This window comes from Chenopodium album, chromosome 14 (genome assembly GCF_948465745.1).
Source record: "Chenopodium album chromosome 14, dcCheAlbu1.1, whole genome shotgun sequence".
In the NCBI taxonomy this organism is placed as follows: domain Eukaryota; kingdom Viridiplantae; phylum Streptophyta; class Magnoliopsida; order Caryophyllales; family Amaranthaceae; genus Chenopodium; species Chenopodium album.
Window position 1 is genome coordinate 768,082 of NC_137847.1, and position 23,720 is coordinate 791,801.

General features: G+C 32.8%; 3 protein-coding genes and 1 pseudogene across 4 annotated transcripts; 2 read left to right on the top strand and 2 right to left on the bottom strand.

Annotated features, from left to right (window-relative positions):
• Positions 1 to 5,363: 5,363 nt before the first annotated feature.
• On the bottom strand, positions 5,364 to 6,661 carry LOC145579669 (protein LATERAL BRANCHING OXIDOREDUCTASE 1-like). The gene is made up of 4 exons (XM_081636906.1): positions 6,653 to 6,661; positions 6,118 to 6,362; positions 5,694 to 6,027; positions 5,364 to 5,492 (listed from the first exon to the last, which is right to left on the bottom strand). The coding sequence occupies exons 1-4, from the start codon at positions 6,659 to 6,661 to the stop codon at positions 5,364 to 5,366; spliced, it is 717 nt and encodes a 238-aa protein (XP_081493032.1).
• Positions 6,662 to 11,701: 5,040 nt separating this feature from the next.
• Positions 11,702 to 13,665, top strand: LOC145579759 (protein LATERAL BRANCHING OXIDOREDUCTASE 1-like; annotated as a pseudogene). Its single transcript, XR_014099191.1, has 4 exons — positions 11,702 to 12,075; positions 12,185 to 12,428; positions 12,532 to 12,865; positions 12,970 to 13,665. The product of XR_014099191.1 is annotated as a protein LATERAL BRANCHING OXIDOREDUCTASE 1-like (transcript).
• A 1,412-nt stretch (positions 13,666 to 15,077) lies between these two features.
• Positions 15,078 to 17,377, top strand: LOC145579761 (protein LATERAL BRANCHING OXIDOREDUCTASE 1-like). Its single transcript, XM_081637001.1, has 4 exons — positions 15,078 to 15,527; positions 15,639 to 15,883; positions 16,075 to 16,408; positions 16,755 to 17,377. Exons 1-4 carry the CDS (start codon positions 15,270 to 15,272, stop codon positions 16,989 to 16,991), a joined length of 1,074 nt encoding a protein of 357 aa, XP_081493127.1. The 5' UTR covers positions 15,078 to 15,269; the 3' UTR covers positions 16,992 to 17,377.
• Positions 17,378 to 18,972: 1,595 nt separating this feature from the next.
• LOC145579760 (prephenate dehydrogenase family protein) lies at positions 18,973 to 20,753 on the bottom strand. The gene has a single exon (XM_081637000.1). It carries the CDS (start codon positions 20,697 to 20,699, stop codon positions 19,542 to 19,544), a length of 1,158 nt encoding a protein of 385 aa, XP_081493126.1. The 5' UTR covers positions 20,700 to 20,753; the 3' UTR covers positions 18,973 to 19,541.
• Positions 20,754 to 23,720: the final 2,967 nt, after the last annotated feature.

The following is a 23,720-nucleotide window of genomic DNA, read 5'->3' on the forward strand; positions in this document are numbered from 1 at the left end:
TTAATGCAATTAGAAGAATGGGAGGTGAAATATTTACCCAGGGAGGCCAATAAGCTTGCGGATTTTGTAGCGAAAAACAGTGATAAAATGGGAACATGCGAGTTGGATAAATGCGACGAAATTGATATGAGAGGTCTTCGTGATTATGAGATTAATTATATCATACAAGAGAAACAAAATCTTGATGAAGGGATTCCAGCATTTCGAGTTAAAAAACTCCAACAATATCAATCTGTGAGGTATTATTCTTAATTTAATTAATTTATATAAGTTTTTTCCTGATTAGGGTTCATTTGGAAAGAAATTAATCCAACAATTATTAGTGTTTATCTCTTAATTGAATATGGTTGTTTGGTCATTTTTTCCATGTTAGTCCTCCACTAATAACATAATTTTCTGATTGCAGGGTTGCTCCAAGAAATAAAATATTTAAAGTTGCATGATATATATGGTGGAGAGATGATGATGATGATAAATTGGAAGAATGCACCATTGCTCGGTTTATGCCTTGTTTGAATGTTATGAGTTTAGTTGCTTGTTATGATTAAAGTTTGAATCTTTGTAATTGTTTTTTATTTCATTCAATCTACTTGCAATGTTTATGCCTTTATTTCCAATTATTTGTAGTTTAATCATGTTTTTCCCTCTTCTACGCTAGATTTCTAGCTAGGGGAGGGGGTTTAATGGATTTAATGATATTTTGGTGAAAAGCTTGGAACTTTGGTGATTGTTTTATGTGTTGGTAGTTGGCTTAGAGTGTTTTATTGAAGTAAGGAGTGAAACTTGATCACTTTCATGCTTGAATTCTTGGTTATTCATGTATCTCGCGAGAGGGAATATGTGAGTGATTGAATACTAAGTCTAGCTAGACTACGACCACCGTGGCGGGGTTGGGAGGTTAGTGTTTTCCGGACTTTCGAGAGCGACCGTTCGATGCTAACGACTTGGACTTGAGCGAATGGACTTGCGAGAGCGACTATTTGTTCATGTTGCTTGTCTTCCACCAATACTTGACCTTCACCATTGAACCTTGCTTGCTACCTTATGTTTATTCTATCTATGATGCCACCTTCCCTAGTGTTTTTATTGCTTGATTCAAGTTCTATTTGTGGCTAGTTGTTATTGGTTAGTTGTAGTCTTGGACTTTAGTTTAATCAATCTCAAAATCAAAGAAAACACCCCTTCCACTTAAGACATTATTGAACTAGGTTTGACCAATCGCTTCCTTGTGGGATTCGACCCCTTTGCTTGACCATACTACCCTTTTCGATAGTGCCCTAATCATTTTATAATATCAATGATTAGTAATTTTATTAATAATTTGGTCAAGATCATGTGATATTTGTATTGTTAATTAGTGTTAAAAGATATCATAATAACTAAATTATTAAGTTTAATTATCATTATTGGATATCTTATTGGGTACCGATAATCGATCCGAAATTTGGGTACCCGAAATCCGGGTGCCCGAATTTACCTATTCAGTTTATGGATATCACTTTTAGTGATATTGGTTATCGGGTACCAACCGTTAGTACTAACTAAGTCTTCTAAAGTTCTAATTAAGTTCTTTAGAACTTTGTACTCCCTCCGCCCCTTAATTAGATTCCTACTTCTCTCTATTATGTGAGTAATAAATAAAGGAAATAGAAATCTAATTAAGGGACGGAGGGAGTAGTATTTTTTCTAGTTGCTAATGTATTTGTTTTTGAGGATTGAGTAGTTTTGAGGGTGTTTCTCTTGCAAGAAACCAAGGATTTTGATGTAACATTAATGTCTTTGGATTTGGTAAAATATGATCTCGGTAATTTGACAAATTTTACCGCTAGAATCAATGAAAGGGAAAAAATATTAGGGCAAAAGAATTGGCAAAATTGGGAGGAATACTGTTTATTATTGTTTGGATTGATGGGATGGCCTCATTAATTGATAAGCTTATATTTATAAAAAAAAAAATAGGTAATAATAATGCTTGATTGCTACGCATTATGTACTGTAATGAGATATGTAATTACATTTACAACTCCTTTTGCATGCCCCCAGTTTACAATAATTTTATTGTACATCGAACATTTTTGCGAAAAGTGACCCTTTTTCTTTATAAAAGTGACCCTTTTTCTTTACAAAAGTGACCCTTTTTATTACAAAAGTGACCCCTATTTTCACAAAAGTGACCTTTTTTTACAAAAGTGACCTTTTTTTTTACAAAAGTTACCCTTTTTTTTACACAAAAGTGACCCTTTTTTTTTCACAAAAACAGAGTATCAAAATAAAAAAAATAAACACAAAAGGCAAAAGTTTTTGTTCTATAGCAATCATCACCTCTCAGTTTCGAAAGTATTGTTCTTGAAGTTGCAATTTCAGTCCCAGATGATATCACACCCTCTCCCACTTACCACCTTCTTCCCAACAATACAATACATTTATCCTCCATCATATTCACTTTCTTCAAAATTCAACCATCTTTCTTCTACAATTAGCAAGTATTTTCCTCCATTTTTTCTCTCCTTTAATGGTGAAATCAATTAATCTTGAGAACAACAACCCTTCCGAAGATCCGCCAAACTCCTCCGACCCGAATTCCTCCCTTGCGTCCTTCGTCGTTACCCGTTTCTCTCTCATCTCGACCTCTTTCCCTGTCCTCGAATCACTGACACCCACCTCCAAATCACTGGCGCCGGAATTGGGGGAGGGGGGGGTCAGCAAGGTCGAATCGGAGGGGGACGCCGGATTCTTGGGAGAAACTAAGGGAGTGGCGACGGTGGTGGGTGTTTTTCTCGGTGATGAAGTTGCCCAGCCAGCCCGATTTACACTAATTTAGTGTAAACCGGATGTTAGTAAGAGTTTGTGTTACATTTATAGATAAAAAATTTGGATAATGATCATATGTATGTAGCCTTTAACGGTACAAAATTCATTTAATTTAAATAATTGAAATTGGTACGGAGCTTCTAAATTGGTATTCCCTCTACTCCATACTTCAATATACTTTTCACAAGAATTGAGGAATATAGAATTATCAAATTATATTTGTAATTGTATAGTTGCATTTTTATGGAAAATTACACAATTTAATGGGAATGCCCCATTTTCTCAATAAACCAACAACTTTATTCAATTATGAAGCCTACAAAAATGAAAAAGTTGTTGATTTATTCCCGAAAATATCCCCATGAGAAACAAATTTCGTTTCTCAATATGAAAATAGAGAATTTCCCTACTTTAATGTTGATGATGATAAAATTATACGGAGTATATTCTTTTGTAGTAATAATGTACTCATTATTGCATTCGAAAGAAAATATGAATCCATTATCAATGTAAGTACATTTTTTTTTTTTTGGAAAATGAGGATATTTAATTATGTTGGGACACCACAAAATAAATGAAAAGATTATTTTCTACTCATTAGAAAAAAGAATAAACTTCCTAAACTTTGACCCCCCTTATCTAATTACATATCCCATTACTGTACATATTGCGTAACAATCAAGCATATATCATTATTACCTAATTTACCTATAAATATAAGCTTATTAATTAATGAGGCCATCCCATCAATCCAAACAATAATAAACAGTATTTCCTTCCAATTTGCCAATTCTTTGCCCTAATATTTTTTTCCCTTTGTTTTTCTTCAAGACTTGCGTACAGTTAGAAGTTAATGATGAATTCCTCAAAGAAGTTGGCTAAAATTACCCTAATTTACCCATCTTCGAATGAACCCGGGAAGGTGATTCGAGCTGTAAAATTTGTGAAATTACCAAAATCATACTTAACCGAATCCAAAGACATTAATGTTACATCAAAATCCTTGGTTTCTTGCAAGACAAACACCCTCAAAACTACTCAATTCTGAAAAACAAATACATTAGCAACTAGAAAGAGTACTACAAAACCTCTAATTAAGTCAAAATTCGTTAAAGGAGCAAATGGAAGGAGCACTACTACTGCGCATTTGATTGGAACTTCCGGCACTTCATCGTTGTTGCGTAAAGGTGTTGTTACTATGGCTGCCGGGGATAAAGATATCGTCACTAAGGCTACTAGGCGTGCTATACGGCCAATTGACCTTGAGAAGATGAGACACAACCGAGATTATTCTTTCTTATTCGATGCCAATTGAAGGTGAAGATTATCAAGATTCAAGAAGTTTTATGTTGTACTTTGTTTAGTTATGAGTTTAATGTACGATAGATATATCCAAATCTTTATGTTACGCATGCAATAGTTTGGTATAGACACATACTTGAATATATATTATTCTACAGTTCTACTAGATTAACTAATTGTTTATTTGTTTACTTTAATCTTTAGGTTTTATTTCATGTAATAATCTTATTGTCTATATATCTATGATGTACTCGATCAAGATTATTGATTTTCTTGAATTATTTCTTCCATCAATAGTATATGTATGTGTATTCTCTTTACTTGATGGTATAGGTCCTAAGGCACGCTTCCTCTATGGTTGTCTCGAATTCTCGTATTTTAATTTGTTTCATGATTTTGGAATGTCGGTGTTAATTCGAACCGAATTCATCTAGTTTTGTCTAATTTGAGATCGAGTCAAGAATATTGGTTCAAATGATGTTACGTTGTTATTCTATAATATTTGATTTGTAAATCAAAGATGAATTGGCATCAAAAGGTTAAAAAAGAACAAAATTCCAATGCTTAATTATAATAAACTTCTCTGACCAATTTTATTATAAGTACACATTATACATAAAGCAAAGGGGCTTAATAAGATATCCCATACATACGTAAACACAAAATTTATATGAAAGAAGAAAGCATTGTTCCTTTAGAATGAAGCTACTTATTAGAATACATCAAGAATAACAATTATCCAAACCTTACTAGAGCAAGATTTAGACATATTTGACTGCAATACACAGTCTTATGAGAGTGAGAGATAGCTTGAAAGCTTCCCTCCCGATTCTAATGATCCTGGGATTGATTCTCATCACCCGCCCTTGTGGCTCTCTAAACACCAAAAAAAATAAAAAAATACACAGCTTATTGTACGTCATGAGGTTTAGATATTCATTGCAGGGATGGCTCTTTCTCCTTTTGAATAGTATTGGAAGAAAAGAGATCACATAATTCCGCCTCTTCTTGCATAGAAGCTTTTAGCGTAGTTGTCGGCTACCGTCGACTATAATAATATAAAAGATATAGACTGTGTTAATATGTTTATCTAAAATCCTAGCCATTTATTTTGTAAAAAATAAATTAATTAGAAGAGTACATCTACTCCGTATGTTTTAATTAAGTACTCGTACTATTAATGTCATGTTTGTTTTGGCTTAACGAACATGAATTAATAATTTATGTAATTCAATTGATTATTTTCATGTTTAAGGCTGAATATTTTCTATCTCTTTGTGAAAGTGTAGAGTACATACCGTAGCAATAGAAATCCTTTCTTTCTCCTTATCAATCACAACCTTGTGCACCACACTCTTCAGTTTGCCATTGGTCATCATCTGCATGCAACACATTTTCTTAATCAATTTCTTATTTCGTATTTGGTACGTGTATATATGTGTATGTGCTCATGTGCAGTGTAGGTATATTAGAGTTTTCCGTTTACATGCAACCTAATAAGTGAACTTGCCTTAAATTGAACTGGATAATACATAAATGTCTATTAAAAAAATCTATCATTGTCAAATTAAAGTACGTACCTCCAACTGGTCACCAATATTGATGAAAAGAGCATCAGGAACAATTGGAACTTTAAACCATTGGCCATCTTTAAGAGCTTGTAAACCTTCAACTTGTTTGTCTTGCTGGAGAATGGTAACGACTGTCCCATCCGAATGTGGTTTAAGGCCTATAACGCTTTCTGGTGTTGAACACGGCGGATAATAATTGAATCTTGTGAACAAGTTCATGGCCTCGTCTTCTCCACACTCTTTCAAAAAGCTGCCTTCATCCAACTCCACTGATTTTGCAATCGCCTTTAAGAGGGATTTTGTTACTCTCCTCACTTCCACGGCGTACTCCTCCAATGTTTCCCTGCAATATGATCATATATACATGTTTATCATCATCATATAGTTTTGACTTTTGAGGTTTATAGTATATGATTGTAAATTAAAATGTCACCTGAAATTTGGAATATATTCAGGCCAAAAGTTGAAATTGCGTTGATCAACAGGGTAAACTCTAAGATGCAGTCTATCATTCCAGTTGTAATTCTGACCCTCGGAGATTGTATCGCCTCCATAACCTTCAAACCAATCCAATGTTCTGCTATGCTTCTGTTTTTGTTCCAATGGCAGACCAAAGAATTCCTTCCCGACTTCACGGATTTTATCTAGTAATGAACTAGCCAACCCATGATTGATAAGCTGAAATAAAAAAACATCAGCAAGCCGCGAAATATTCAGTCTAATAATCTATAACAGCAAGCACTCTGACAGGAAAAAAAAAAAAAAAAAACATCAGCAAGCCGCGAAATAATTATTCTGATGACAGCAAGCACTCTGACAGCTAGAAGAAAAAAAAAAAAACATGGAATGGCTAAGTTAGTTCCCCTGCTGTTAGGGTTAGTAATAATCTACTATATGTACCGATAATGTACGTAGTATCGACCACTAGTGAGATTGTATATGGAAGGTCCAGCTTATACTTCCCTAACGATTCTCATTTTTAGTTTGTGAATACATTTTTTTTTAAAACACTAATATATTTATTGCGGATATGTGAAGATTTAGAAATTTAATAATAAATAAATACCGTTCGAGATGAAACTAATAAAATTAAATTCTAAGTACATGAAAATGTTTATTTGTAAGCATAAATCATCAATGTTAATCAAAAGTGAAGTATATGAATGGAATATTTATGTACAACTACCCGTTTTTTTGCTCTTCTGTGAACAACTACCCATTTTTAAGAAATCTATTTACAACTACCCATTTTTTTCAAAAGTTTGTGAATCACTCACTACCCACAAAAGGATTTTGTCTAATTTCACTGTTTGTGGGCCAACATTTTCGTTTCCCATCCATCAACCCCTTTCCCACCCTAATTAACCCCCTTCCCACCCTAATTAACCCCTTTTCCACCCTAATTTAATGTAGATTTTGCAAATTAATTTACATTAATTTTTTTGACAAAGAATCCAACTTGGCTTATGTGGAGACACATATTCATTGGTTCTATTTAGTAATCGTAGATAAATAAAACGATAGAAAAGTGTATATTACATACTCGATCATGTAGTCATGTAAGCATATCCTTTTTTTTTTTTTTTTTTTAAGTTTAGCGGGTCCCTACTCCTTAGTTGAGTAGGTCTTTAGTCCTTAGTTGAGAATCGAACTTGAAATTTAGGTATTGTTTGATTGAACCACTTTTTTTATGGACACTCATAATTTCTAGGAAATACACAATTGTGGTATAATGTTTGGTTAGCCAAATAAGAGCATAATAGAGGAACGAAGTTGACATTATTTGGAAATTTTCGAATTTGAAAAAGTTTTCTTAGGTCATTCAAAATTCACATGTTTTATAATTTCCTTAATGTCTACCAAACTAACTTAAACAATTTCCTAAGAATTAGATAAGAGAAATAATATCCCATAAATTGGAAGTCATTTTCCATTGTATTCAAACAAGACAATTCATATACAAGTTCCTGGTCAAACCTTCCTCAAAAAAAAAAAAAAAAAAAAATAAAATAAAATAAATAAATAAATAAATAAATGGGACCTAGTCAAACCATTCATCCTAAGATAAACTTATCATTAGAAATTAATTTGTTTAGCGCAATGAAATGATAAGTGTTATTCATGGGTGTCTTTTCCTAGCACCGGTTGCTAGATCATGTGCTCTAGCCACCACATTGCTATTGCAAAGGATTCCATCAGGTCTATTATTTTTTTATTTTTTTTTACTTGTATTTTAAATACTCTAGTACTCTACTTTTGATTAGCATTGATGATTTCTAGATCTTGTTAGATTCGTCTCGATTTATATTTTTTTATAATATTTTTTTTTAATTTTACATATTTCATGATATCAAAATATTAATACTTAAAATAATGTATTGATACCTGTCAAAAATAAATATATAAATAATGCATTGATAAGCTTTAACCGAGAATTGTTAGAGAATACATAATACGAAGTATAAGAATAGATAGACTAATCAATGAAATCATCGGTATAATCCTACTAGTGATACATATGGAGTAGTAAATTACCGTTGTGCCCAACACTACTTAGGGACCAAACTCCCTAACTACAACCTATTCATAGCAATTATTATTAATATTAAGGCTTTGTTCACTTTATCTTATTTTTGCTAAACTAAAATTATTTTTATTTAATTGAAATTATTTTTACGGAATTGAAATTAATTTTGCTGAACAAAAATTGAGTGTGGTGCACAAGGTTGTGATGATAGGAGAAAGAAAGGATTTCTATTGCTACAGTATGCATATAAATTATGAAAATTATAATTGAATTACATACACCACCTTAAATATGAATCGAATATTATTAATTGAATTACACAAATTATTCATGTTCCTTGAGCCAAAAAAAGGAAAAAAAAAAAGGTATTTTAATGTAATAGTATTTGGAAATACTTTGCACTCGTACTCATTATACATACGACATCGTCAGTTGTAAATGCTCAATAATACCAAGTATTTAACTTGGAGGTACCAAATTCTACCTCCGTTTCATAATTTTTACAACTTTTAAATATTTTATATCTCACAAATAACACCCTTAAATTACAAAAAATATGAAACGCGGACGGTCTAGATTTTTTGTGTTATTGTAGTCAATAGTAGCCGACGATTACACTACAAGCTTTTATGCAAGAAGAAAGAGCCATCACTGCAATGAAAATATGAACTCGAAAATAATATAGTTGGCTGTTAAATTATGTTGGTATGTACAATAAGGTTGTTACAGCCAAATATCTCTAAATAACGACGGCATCCTGAAGGAGCAATGCTTTCTTTCTTCTTTCACATTTTGTTCATGTTTACGTATGTATGTATGGGCTATCTTATTAAGCCCCTTTAATTTTCTTTATGTAATAATGTGTACTTATAATAAATTTGGTGACTCAAGTTTATGATAATTAAGCATTGGGATTTTGTTTTAACCTTTTGATGCCTATTCATCTTTGATTTACAAATCAAATATTGCGTGATAATCAAATAGCTACAATAGAATAACAACGTAACATCATTTGAACCAATATTCTAGACTCGATCTCAAATTAGACAAAACTAGATGAATTCGGTTCGAATTAACACCGACATTCCAAAATCATGAAACAAATTAAAATACAAGAATTCGAGACAACCATAGAGCGAGCGTGCCTTAGGACCTATACCATCAAGTAAAGAGAACACACATACATATATTATTGATGGAAGAAATAATTCGAGAAAATCAATACTCTTGATCGAGTACATCATAGATATATAGACAATAAGATTATTACATGAAATAAAACCTAAAGATTAAAGTAAACAAATAAACAATTAGTTAATCTAGTAGAACTGTAGAATAATATATATTCAAGTATGTGTCTATACCAAACTATTGCATGCGTAACATAAAGATTTGGATGTATCTATCGTACATTAAACTCATAACTAAACAAAGTACAACATAAAACTTCTTGAATCTTGATCATCTTCACCTTCAATTGGCATCGAATAAGAAAGAATAATCTCAGTTGTGTCTCATCTTCTCAAGGTCAATTGGCCGTATAGCACGCCTAGTAGCCTTAGTGACGATATCTTTATCCCCGGCAGCCATAGTAACAACACCTTTACGCGACAACGATGAAGTGCCGGAAGTTCCAATCAAATGCGCAGTAGTAGTGCTCCTTCCATTTGCTCCTTTAACGAATTTTGACTTAATTAGAGGTTTTGTAGTACTCTTTCTAGTTGCTAATGTATTTGTTTTTGAGAATTGAGTAGTTTTGAGGGTGTTTGTCTTGCAAGAAACCAAGGATTTTGATGTAACATTAATGTCTTTGGATTCGGTAAAGTATGATTTTGGTAATTTCACAAATTTTACAGCTCGAATCACCTTCCCGGGTTCATTCGAAGATGGGTAAATTAGGGTAATTTTAGCCAACTTCTTCGAAGAATTCATCCTTAGTTTTTCTGACTGTACGTAAGTCTTCAAGAAAATTAAAGAGAAAAAAATATTAGGGCAAAGAAAATTGGAAGGAAATACTGTTTATTATTGTTTGGATTGATGTATGGGATGGCCTCATTAATTGATAAGCTTATATTTATAGAAAATTAGTGCTTATATTTTAGGAAAATTAGGTCATAATGATAGATGCTTGTTTGCTACGCAATATGTACTTTAATGGGATATGTAATTAGATATGGGGGTTCAAAGTTTAGGAAGTTTATTCTTTTTTCTAGATTTTTTTTGTCTCATTAGAAAATAATCTTTTCATATTTTTATGGTGTCCCAACATATATTTATATCCTCATTTTTCCAAAAAAATAAAATAAAATGTACTCACATTGATAATGGATTTTTATTTTCTTTCGAACGCAAAATTGAGTATGTTTTCTACAAAAGCATATACGTACGAAGTATAATTTTATCTTCATCAACATTAAATTATGTAATTTTCCATAAAAATGCAACTATACAATTACATATATAATTTGATAATTCTATATTGAAGTATGGAGTAGAGGGAATACCAATTTAGAAGCTCGGTACCAATTCCAATTATTTAAATTAAATATAATTTGTACCTTTAAAGGCTACATACACACGATCATTATCCAAATTTTTTATCTATATATTAAACTGGAAAATTCCCGAGCCATGGTTAGTGTTTAAAATTAATGGTAATTGAAATTCAAAAATAGAAGTCTCTAAAAAAATGTAACTCAAAAACTAATTATAATAATAATAAAATAATTATATAATAAAGTTACTAGGTAAACTAATAATTCTAAAAAAATCTTTAAAAAAATATAATGTTGAGTTTAGTAAGCTTGTAAAAGATGATACATATATATGCACGAAATTGCATTGCTAGTATAATGATGAATATATAGCTAGCTAGACAAAGTTATTATTTTTCAACGTGATAGAATCTACATGGGCATATAGCTTATCAGGCTGTTGACCAGTCGCCGGCGAAGGAGTTCATTGAAGATCTGGTCGCTTCACTTGGTCTAGGCTCTGGTCGCTTCACTTCACAGAAAGGAAGATTTGTAAAATGAGAAGATGACCTAATCTTGAAGTCCAAGTAAGTATATTGGGCCCATTTTTTTAATTGGGCTGGGCTTAAACAAAACGAGCAGTACCGTACTCACGACACCTCTCACAGATTTAGCCAACTCAACTCCGCAAGTCATCGCTTAAAAGTATAGGGGGTCGGGGGGAGCTAAGGGAATCCCCCTACTCCCAAACATTTTTGTAGTTGGTAGGGTCCGACCTCCAAGTCACAAAGTGAGTTCCCCACCAACTCCACCAAGCATGCTTGGTTTCTTAATTACTTGTCACAAACGATTTTGCATATCTTTTGATTGTGTGATGAGAAACCTTATACTTAGTTAAAAATAAAGTGATATGTTGATCTAACATGACTAGATTCCTCATGACAATGAAAAACTTTTGTAAACTTATTTTGGGATAAAGGGAGTAAATAAATCTCCGTCGATTGTTAGCCTTTCCATGTATATCAAGTGAATGAAAGCTACGATAAAAACAATATACTTATCCAACTTTCAACTAAGCTCTTCTACCTTATTTTTCTCACTATTGTCATTTTTAGTATCACCAAGTAAGATGGTTGTATCATCTTTTCCTCCTATGAATCTAGAACTGCCATCAAAACCAGTTCAAGAATTGATCAAATCTGCAGACAAAGAAGTCCCAGAAAGATACAGAGTCCAACTTCCAAACAAATCAGATGATAATCACTCTGATATTGAATATATGGACAGTCCAATAATTGATCTTAGCCTACTTTCAGCAGGATCATCAAGCCAACACGAACAAGAACTGCGAAAATTTCTATCCGTTCTTAATTCCTGGGGTTGCTTACAGGTTTGTTTAGAACACTATTTGCCATAAAATAAATAAATAAACTTCTAGAGTACTGGCTGTCACAGATTATTAGATTGATTATTTTGCAACTTTGCTGATGTTTTTTCAGATTATTAATCATGGGTTATCGAGTTCGTTACTTGATCGAATCCGTGAAGTCGGTAAGGAATTCTTTGCTCTGCCATTAGAAGATAAACAGAAGCATAGCAGAACATTGGATTGGTTTGAAGGTTATGAGGTGATACAACTTGTGAGGGTCAGAATTATAACTGGAATGATAGACTACATCTCAAAGTTTACCCTCTTGAACACCGGAATTTTAAGCTTTGGCCTGAATATTTACCAAATTTCAGGTGAGAATTTTCTGCACACAATCATGTACTACATGATTAACTCCTCAAAACTATAGTTCTCTGTATTTACACCAAAGTTGATAAATATGAGCTTATATTGCAGGGAAACATTGGAAGAGTACGCAATGGAAGTGAGGAGAGTAATAAAAACCATTTTAAAAGAGATTGCAAAATCACTTGAGCTAGACGAAAATAGCTTTCTGAGAGAGTGTGGAGGAGTGGAAGCTATAAACATGTTCACTAGATTCAACTATTATCCGCCATGTTCAACACCAGAACAAGTTATAGGCCTTAAACCACATTCTGATGGTACATCAGTTACTATTCTCCTGCAGGACAAACAAGTTGAAGGTTTACAAGTTCAAAAAGATGGCAAATGGTTTAAAGTTCCGATTGTTCCAAACGCCCTTTTTATCAATATTGGTGATCAGTTGGAGGTACTTTGAAAGGAAGTTTATTACTATTACTGCAGTAATAGACCTTTTGTTCTGTTTTTGGTTGGGTCACAAATTGCTAACTGATAAAGAAATGTGATGTGCAGATTATGAGCAATGGCATATTAAAGAGTGCAGTGCACAAGGTAGTGATAGATAAGGAAAAAGAAAGGATTTCTGTGGCTACGGTATGTTCTCCACCCTTCGACAAAGAAATAGGACCATTAAGTGAGCTAGTTGGTGAGAAAAGACCGCAACTATACAAGAAGATCAAGAACTATGTTAGTGTTTTCTTCCAATATTATTCAAGGGGAGAAAGAGCCATCAATTCAACGAAAATCTGAACTTCTGGCTGTAATACTCCAAGTTGTAGGTTGTTTTATAAGGGCATTTCAGAAGGAAAGAAAAAAAAAAAAAAAAAAAACCCTATCTAAATTAGTGAATAGTCCGCGATAAGGCTGTGTACAATCAAATGTCTATAATCTTGCTTTAACAAGATTATGATAAATGGTTGTTCACTTGTGCTTGATGTACTTTAAATAGCTTCTGAAGGATTGCTTTCTGTTGTCATATTTTGTACATACTTAAGGGTAGTCTCGTTATAAGTCCCTCTGCTTTATGTAATGTAAACTTATATTAAGAAGAGTGACAAAAGTTCATGATAATCAGGTGTTGGGATTTTGTTCTTTTCACCTTTCGGTATGTTGAGGTAAGATAAAGTTTGATACCAAGTTCGATGTAAAAATCAAATACTGTGAGGTTAAGTTCAAATAAGAGCCAATAAGTTTAGTTCAGAATGTAATAACAAAGCTCAAGTAAATTTAAGTTGCTTAAGAATAATTTCCTATGCATTTTGAGATCTAAATTTAATGTACTTCAGTAATTTTTACAATAGCCCTAATATACTGTAATGTATAACATACATTAACAAATAATCACCCATTACTCAATACTAAAGCATCGTATAAACATTTTTAAGTCAACGCCACCAGCTTATACAATGGCGCATACCAGTGTAGAAGAGAATACAAAATTACCATCACAAACCGTTCAATAGTTGATTATACTACAGGAAAGAAGATACCAGAAAAGTATAGTGTATTTACCAGTTTATCAAATCTTGTTTTACGTCTTAAACCGCATTTTGATGGTATGTCAGTCACCACTCCTGCAAGACAAACAAGTTCAATTCGTTTGAGTTCAGAAAAGATAACCAAATTTCCCATCATGATGCCCCTTTCAATAACCTTAATGACCAGTTAGGTAACCTGAGAGTAAAATTTTTCTACTTTAAAACAGTGGTTGTATTTTTGTTACTAGATATGAAACACATTTCTGTCAAGGCATCCTAGATTCGTTGTACCCTCGCTTTCTTTTCTCGGTAAATATCAAGAACAAATTGAAGTGAAAATTATTGACAGTCAAAATCAGGGCCTCAGAAACTGACGGAAAAAAAAATATTGAATGTATGCTTATTATGGCACATATTGAAGAGTGTTGTGCATACGGCCACGGTAGTGTTAAATAAGGAGAAAGAAAGGTGGCTATTATGTGTTCCACACACAAAGAAATTGGACCACCAAGTGATTTAATCAACAAAGAAAGGCCACAAATGTACAAAAAGATCAGGAATTAGACTAGGGTGGAAAAAAGTATTACTGATAAAAATTACAGTTTATCCTCAGCTAATGTTATGAAAAATCAGAGCTGCTAAAATCAAATGTAAGTAATTTGTTGTAATGATATTCTCATCAGCAAGGTTAGATTGGTATATACTCATACAGTCCTATATAATATCCAAAAGGCAAAGGTACAAATCACTGATGATATTCTAAATCTCCAAGTTGGCATCTATCAAATACCTGACTACGAGTATATATTACTCCCTCCGATCCCAAATAAATGTCTTTTAAGTTTACACGAATAGACATAAAAGCATTGCTTTGGCATTCAAAGCCGACCACCTAAACTATACCAATTTACCAAGTGCTCCATATTGATGATCTCAGTGATATAATATGTATATTGAAATAATGCAAGTAGTCTGGTAATATGAAATGAAGAGAGCACACAGCCATAATAATACAAAACATAATGTCCCACCAACAATAAAGAACGACTCCATTTAAATGCTCGGCTCAAAAAACTTCAAAACCAAAAGCATCTAATCCCAATCTTTCAAATAATTTATTAATTTATTTGAAAGAAAAAAAAAAGGGGGGGGGGGGGGGGGGGGGTGGGGGGTTAAAAAACAATTTCTGCTTCTGTCCATCCCAATAGTCAATAATTGATAATTCATCAGAATATTTTTGAATGAAAACTACAAAAACCACAGAATTGAAAAACTAGCAAATTCAATATATATACATCTAATCTCCTTGTTTTCCGGTTGGATTCACCAAGTAAAATGGCTGCATCATCTGTCCCTCCCATGAAGCTAGAATTACCACCAAAACCGATTCAAGAGATGATTAAGACTATAGGCAATCAAATACCAGAAAGATACATTTACCAGCCTTCAGACAAAGCGCCTGATAATTCCGCAATTGGATATATGGATAGTCCCATAATTGATCTCAACCTTCTTTCATCTTCATCATTGCACCAACACGAAGAAGAACTGCAAAAACTGCGATCCACTCTGAGTTCCTGGGGTTGTTTTCAGGTTAGCTTTGACACACCTAAGAGTTCAGAGTTTCAGTATCTAATGTTTTGTTTGATACTTGCAGTTTTAGTAGAAAACTTATTTCAAAATTTGTTCTTTGATGTTTTTCAGCTTACAAATCATGGTTTGACAAGCTCGTTACTTAACCAAATCCAAGAGGTTGATAAGGATTTCTTTGCTTTGCCACAAGAAGTGAAGCAGAAGTATTCTAGAACTTTACAATGGGTTGAGGGATATGGAAATGATACGGTTACTGAGGATCAAAGTTATAGCTGGAGTGATAGACTGGTACTCAAAGTTTATCCTAATGATCAGCGGAACTTCAAGCTTTGGCCTGAAGAATTACCAAATTTTAGGTAATAATTCTAAACATAATATTATGTACAATATGATAGCTTCCAAAATATTTCCTCGTACATTATCTATGGATATGAGAAGAGTGGAAGACTTTATCCAGATGGGAAGTTTTCTAAAATAATCCTCAGAAGTATTTTGGGTATAAAACCCAAACTTGGAATTCATTTTGTCAATTTTTGAGCAATTGTAGGGAAACATTAGATGAATACACCAAGGAAGTGAGGCGGGTGCTAGAAATGATCCTAAAGGCCATCTCAAAATCACTCAATTTAAAAGAAGATAGGTTCTACAGAGAGTGTGAAGCAGAACAGAACATATATATGCTAGCAAGGTTCAACTATTATCCTCCATGTTCATCCTCAGATCACGTTTTCGGCCTCAAACCACATTCTGATGCTTCAGCAGTTACCATTCTCTTACAAGACAAAGAGGTTGAAGGTCTTCAAGTACAGAAAGATAACCAGTGGTTTAAAGTTCCCATTGTTCCTGATACCCTTTTCATCAATATTGGAGACCAACTAGAGGTAATTTCATAGGAAAATTATTTGTTGTATACAAACATTATTTATCTATTATTTGTTGAATACAAACATAATAGACCATAATTTATCAAAAAAATAAATAAATAAATAAATAATTGATTATATTTTCCGTATCATCTTTCATACTCCGTATTAACATAAGCTAAGAATTTATTATTGGCATGACAGTAACTCATAAATTTAACAGGTGAGGCACAGTATTTGTACACTAATTCAATCCTTAATAATTAAAAAAATACTCCCATAAAAAAACAGATGGAAGTAAAAATAAATATATAAATAAAAAAAATAAAAAATAACTGATGGAAGTAAATTTGGTTGTATGCAGATAATGAGTAATGGTTTATTGAAGAGTGCAGTGCACAAGGTAGTGATAGATAAGGAGAGAGAAAGAACATCTGTGGCTATTGCATGTTTTCCGCATACAGAAAAAGAGATAGGGCCTTTAAGTGATTTGATAAACAAAGAGAGGCCACAGCTTTACAAGAAGGTCAAAAACTACGTTAAAACGTACCTCCAGTACTCTCCAACAGCGGAAAGAGCCATCAATGCAATGAAAATTTAAGCACTGCAGACTCTGGAACGGAGATCATGTGTGTCTTTCAGAATTTGACATTTCTTATAGTCTTTACATAGTTAGGAATAACGCTGCAGATATTTGGATCCCCCCCCCCCCCCCCCCCCCCCCCCAAAAAAAAAAAAAAACCTTAATGGATATAAGTAGTACTGAATAAATGATGTACCCTAAGTTCCAATTCAGTGCTGAAGTTCTTATAAGTAGCTTCTGCAAATCAATATGCTCTTATCTAAAGCTTTTGATTAATATTTACGGGCAGTCTTATTGTCTTTTCTTTATGTAATTATACACTCAGAAGGTGCAGAACTAGAAATTCAAGGCAAGATTAAAAGAACAATATATTGGAAGAAAAGGGTGCAACTTCAAGTCTTAAACTCCTCCACCTTCCCAATTTCAATATGTTCATCACACCCAAACAGCTGGTTTCTTAACAACCCATGCAAATGCCCAAACAACTAATCTAACACCTCCAACTAATACATAGCATTCTGATTGTACATAATTATAGAATTAAGGCAAAAATTCATGCTAATGATCTATTCTGTGTAATTTATAGTCAAACTACAGAATTAAGAATCATTGAAGGACTATGATGAATAGCCTAAAATGCAAGTGCTAAAGCACATCATATGACAGACTTACCCATGGATATAACTCACTGCAATTGCTTTATGGAATCCATAACAGCAGCAAAAGGTACAGAAAACGATTGGATGTGGTATCTGCAGAAATGAGCAATACCATTGTCAAGACCCACTTCATAGAGTAGTGAAACTGATATGTTCTGTAATAACAACAATATCTCTTATAGTATTCTGCTTACCAGAACCAAAAATATGAGATACAGCCAGGGCAGGAACGACTCTCCAGCAAAGACAAAAACATCACATGCCTGTGAGAAACTACGCCACTAATGATGGATTCTAACTGTGGGTTAAGCATATCAGTCTCCTTTAGATGTAACTTTGCTCAACAACAATGCATATAACTCAAAAAAAAACCTGAAAAGATAGATAACCCAACATAAAAGTATCTGGTCAAGCTTTCATTTTAGTCTTATCTGTCAACCTTGAAAACTACAAAACAGACACCTAAGTGAGTAAATGTCATTCAAAAACAGGAAAAGTATATTATCAACAAAGTCAGTTAAACTGGATGAATAGAAAACACATTTGAACTAGACCTTTGTACTGATATACAACCAGCAGGAATACATTCTGAGCAAGGACACTACAAGAAATCAAATACATGACATACATCAGTCTCATAAGAAATAAGATACGCCAACCATAAAAAAATCAGATACATCAAGCGATACACCAGTCTCACAAGAAATCTCGTCAAAATATCACAAGGGACTACAGCATCACACGGAACATTAAAGCTTCGAGAGCTTCATAGATTATCATCTTTTATGCCATACTACGCAGCATAAGATTGACGCACTGCTAACCATCAACATTTAAAACTTGTGTGCTCAACAATGGCACCACAGCAGAAATATTCAGACCCAGGGTTGCAGAACCAGAAGTCTCAAGGCAAGATGACCAGAAGTAGAAAGGAGATAGCAACATAGATCTACATTATCACTGAAGAAATTTGAATATATATGTAGGCTTGTTAGACACATATTGACCTTGCATAAATTTGAAAAGTATTTTGAGGCACTTAGTATGAAAAGTAAATAGCTCAAATTTCTTTGGGATTTCTTCTGCTTGTGTAATTTTTTAGAAAACTGAACCATTTTAAGGCACTCCTGTGAAGGACACAACATTCATTTTCAATGAAGTAGCTTTCCTTTGTTTTGAAAAAAGAAAAAATCTTGTCTTTCTTTCTTCTTCTTCTCCTTTTAAAAATTTTCTTTGAAGACAAGGAACAGAGCAATTCATATTTCAATTGATGACCAGTCAATGTTTCCTTACTTGATCAATGAAGTAAAAGACAAATTGCATTCTCCTTTGCCATACTATTCTCAATAAATAAAAACTTCATTTATCAGATGAAATATGAGAATTGAACAACAGATAAACTCCAGTATCATAATCATACATATATTGCAAAAATTCTGCTCCTGTATTGTACAAAGTATTTTTTTGCTAAATAAAGAAGAGAATTCTAAAAAACAATTTATTCCATAAACAGAGATAGGTAAACACCTAAACTCAAAATCAACAAAGGAAAAGAATTTTAAAGGAAGTCCACAGTCAAACTTGTAACACATCAGATCAGTTCACCTAGCTCACTAAAGCACCTGCCATAGAATTACATCAAGTGACCATGTTAGATGCATCTCCGTTCCAAAGCGATTCCACTTTCCAAACAGAGAAGTCTCACTAAACCAGTTTTCCACTTGGATAGTCAGCAATATCAGTAACAGCATTGTGCACTAGACCATCCAATCCCCAACAATGCCTTCATAGCCACTTCAATTGAATCCAATTTCAACATCCTAGGATGAGAGTCGCACAACATTGATTGCTACAAAATTCATGTCCAATAGCCACACCAACAAATTGAAGAGCCGGGCTACAAAAAAATTCAGTTAATTTCTGTATTTGCATTTTCCCTGGGAGTCGAGCTCGAGGCAGTACCACTTTGTGCCGCAGCATCAGAAAGCAACTTCAACTCCTTCGCCTTCCCAATACGTTCATCAAGCTCAGTACACCCAAACAACTGATTCCTCAACAACCCATGCAAATGCCCAAACAACTGCTTCTTAACCAACTCAAACGCCCAATCTAACCTCTCCAATTGCTCCATAGCATTCTGATTGTACAGAAACAACCCATAAAACAGCTCAAAACTATCTTTCGACGTATTATCCACCAAATTCAACAAACTCTCATACCCTTTGGTATTAATCGGCGTATCCTCCAAATCAAGCTTCTCCAACACCCTCCCTAAGAAATGTGTAATGAACTGAGACCCGGCCGCGTACTTATCGTGCTCGGCACAAGTCATCTCCTCAACCCTACACCCAGCTCTCCTAAAAACATCCAAAAAATTCTCACACCTCCTAATTCTACCCTCTGAACTCCCAATCCTAACCTTATCATAAACAAATGGCAAACCTCCCCACCCATTTTTCCCAGATTCAGGTCCAAACATAGGATGAGTACATAATATATCAAAATCAGGAGGTAAAATCTGAAGAAACAAATTGCGAGGAAATTCTTTCACTGATAAAACATCAACAAAAAGCGTCGATCTCTTAAGACGTTGCAATGGAAGTGAATTCAACATATATTCAGTTGATAATATCGAAGTACACAACAAAATTACCTCCGGATGTTCTTCGCACAAATCATGAGGATCAGAAAAGTACGAAACACCAAGATTCGACGCAATTTTCGAGTAATCTGACCTAGAATACGCAAGAACAGTATGACCTTGTGAAACTAGGGTTTTCGCGAGAAATTGGCCGTAATTTCCAAACCCAACGATTGCAACCTTGAGCTTCGGGTAATCCGATGATGGTGAAGATGAATTTCCATTAATGGCGGCAAGTTTGGATTCATAGTCGTATGGTTGAGCCGCATCGATGCTGCGAATAGTTAGGGTTTTGACGCCGCCATGAAATCGCCGGCGAATAGAAAGGAGGTTGCCGGAGTTTTTGGAAAGACAAGTGTGGTTCGCCGGAAAAACCGCCGGCGCCGGCGAGAGTTTGGCGGTGGTTGTGGAGGAGAGAGAAAGCATTTGGATGTAATTGGTCGGAAAATTCGAGGGAGAATTTGGGGATTTTTTTTTTTGGAGGTGGAAAATTAATTTGGTGATTCTCAATAATATGGAAAACTATATTTTAATTTTTTTTTTTGTTTATTTATTTTGCCTTACTTCCCTAACTCGTTAGTTAGGTTCTGTTTTGATTGATTAAACTGAACTGAACTGAACTGAATATTTTATGAGAGAAGAAAATTAACAAGTGAACTGAACTAAAATAATCTATAGAAAACAGGCCCTTAGACTACCAAACATCATACAGGCAGCCAGGCAGGGATAGTAGTTAAAAAAAAAAAAAATCATGTACGAACTCGTAAAATAAGTCCGGTATTTTTAGGTCGAGTTTGAGGTTTGGCCCGAAAAATACTACATACCAGTACTTATGAGTAAATATGTAGAGGATCATATCTATTCAAAAAAAAAATTGTAGAGGATCATATAACTGGTTCGTCAAAATATAATAAAAGGCACGTGAAAATGTTTTTCCTTATAAAAAGTACTACTCGGTATTTTTGAGGTATTTCGTTACAAACAGAGATTGTATAGTGTGTGAAACTGTTTAATGGTGTAAATTTAGAAGTATTATAGCTAAAACACGAAGGAAGGTACTCCTTACATGAGTTAAGTCAATCAACCCAACATCAAATCGACCGGGCGGGTCAAATACCAAGCATGTTTGTCTTCAACTAATATAATAATTCGTAACATCCATAATTATGATTAGGTTAGATTAGATTGTCGTACTAGTATATGTATGTGTTGACTGACCGTAGTCTGTTGAGTAGTTGCTTTGGTGAGAAGCGAAGATTAGGTTAGAATAGATTGTATGTGTGTTTGACTATTATTATTAAGTACAGTAGTAGCTTTGGTGAGATGTCATTCATGCATTCAATACATAATTTTATAATTGTGTGATAATGATGCAAACAAGTTAATTAAACATCAAATTTTGTAGGCAATTAAGTAGGTATTCTATAGTTAATTAATTATTATAGAAACTAAGCTAAGTTTATGAAGTTGGTGGAGTGATTTTTTGGACTTCAGATATATACAATGTGAATGGATGGAAATTTGTTCCAATAACTCTATAATACAATTTCCTAAGATTTTAACCAATAAATCTAGTTACTAACATTCAACAAAAAAAATAATGAGTTTAAAAGACATAATTAAAATTTTATGATGAGATCTGTAAATTAAAAGAAGCTTTTCATCATTTAAAAAAAAAATAAAAAATAAAAAATAAAAAAAAATAAACTCACAATTGATATTTAAAAAATGTAAAATAATTATAATATGCTAAATACTCACTTAATTCATTCTTCATTTATTTGTCCTCAATTCCAACTTGTTGTATCAACAAAAACCGAGAGATAATAATTTTCTTGTGGAAACGAAATCCCTTGGTTGTTAACTTGCTAAAAGGGTAAAAAAAAAAAATGTTGTCTAAAGACACAAATACTCCAAGTGTAATTTTTTTTTTTTTTTTTTTTTTTTTTTGAAACCAAGTGTAATGTATTTATTTGTCGTGAAGTGAGTGAAAGAAATTCTTGCTTTTGTTGTAAAATGAATACTTCCTCCGTTTTTTTTATTGCATCATAAGGGATTTCACGCTTGCCAATACATTACTTTAGCTATCAATTATCTTCAATTTTACTTTTGTAAAAATTATAAAAATTTGATATTTGAAAAGTAGAGTTCGATACGAATCTAACTAGATCCTAATGTATAAATCACAAATGATGGTCAAAGAAGATTAAGTGAATAGTGTAAAAGTCCTAATGGTGCAATAAAATAAAAATGAAGGAAGTATATAAGAAGGGTAGGAAAATTAAAATACCTCGATGAATTAGAAAGTAAGAAGATCAACAAAAAGCACCAAATAGTGTCATAATTTAACATAACATTAAGTAGGTAAGACCGTAAGAGAACAACAATGTGCAAAGTCACAATGACTTAGACCACATGTCAAAAAAAAAATGTAATCGTCGTGAAAAACTACTATCATACTAGTTTTTTATTGGCTGATATTATTTAATTTTTAATGAAAAAATTAATTATAAATCATTTGCGTAATTTTTAAATTCATTTATTAATTTTTAAATAAATATTGAATTTTTTTTATCATTCTATTAATTACTTTACAAAATTTAGTTTTTATTATTATTGAAAATGAAAAAAATTCATAAATTAATTATGAAAATATAAAAAAAAAATAGTAATTTTTTTTTTAAAAAAAAAGAAAAAGAAAATACATGTATAATTAATTTTTTCATAATAAATAAATAAAAATCAGCCAATAAAAAATTAATATAATGGTAGTTAAATTAATTTAAGGATAACTATCATACAATTTTCAGTCGAAAAAATATACTAATGGGTAGTTGGTGATTTTCTTACTCTTTAATATTTTAAGTCTCGTCAAAAAAAATATTTTAAGCAGTCTTAAGAGCTATTCTTACCTTATATATTATGTCATGCATGTTGATTTTCCTTACAAAGTAACATACATATTGAAATGTTGTCTGTATAAGACCCACAATTAATCATTTGTATGTCCATGTCCAATTGTCCATGGTCTTCTAGGTTGAAATAAATTCCATTATTATATTTTTTAAAATTAGATATATTGTGAGGTTTATGTAGTGATGCGTTGTTTTTGTTGAAGAAAAACGTGAACCGAAAATAATACTGCAAATCAAATATATTATATAAGGTTTACATGTGATCTGACGTATAGGTTTGGTAAGAATAATTAATGTATTGTCATCATATATTCATATATATGTAGTATAGTGTAATATATATATATATATATATATATATATATATATATATATATATATATATATATATATAGGGGAGGGCTCTTGTGAGAACACCTCCCTTATGTGAGAACACTCTCTTATGTGAGAATAAATTTGGGTCGTTGATTAGATCTAATCCAACCGCAAAAAACATGCCATTAGTAATGGCAATTTCGTAATTTCGTTTGCT

Coding starts and splice junctions, on each gene's coding strand:
- LOC145579761 (XM_081637001.1), top strand. CDS start 15,270: ATGGCTGCATCATCTGTCCCTCCCATGAAGCTAGAATTACCACCAAAA. Junction 15,528..15,638: donor GTTCCTGGGGTTGTTTTCAG/GTTAGCTTTGAC, acceptor GATGTTTTTCAG/CTTACAAATCATGGTTTGAC. Junction 16,409..16,754: donor ATATTGGAGACCAACTAGAG/GTAATTTCATAG, acceptor GGTTGTATGCAG/ATAATGAGTAATGGTTTATT.
- LOC145579760 (XM_081637000.1), bottom strand. CDS start 20,699: ATGCTTTCTCTCTCCTCCACAACCACCGCCAAACTCTCGCCGGCGCCG.
- LOC145579669 (XM_081636906.1), bottom strand. Junction 6,028..6,117: donor GAATATATTCCAAATTTCAG/GTGACATTTTAA, acceptor ATCATATTGCAG/GGAAACATTGGAGGAGTACG. Junction 5,493..5,693: donor ATATTGGTGACCAGTTGGAG/GTACGTACTTTA, acceptor TGTTGCATGCAG/ATGATGACCAATGGCAAACT.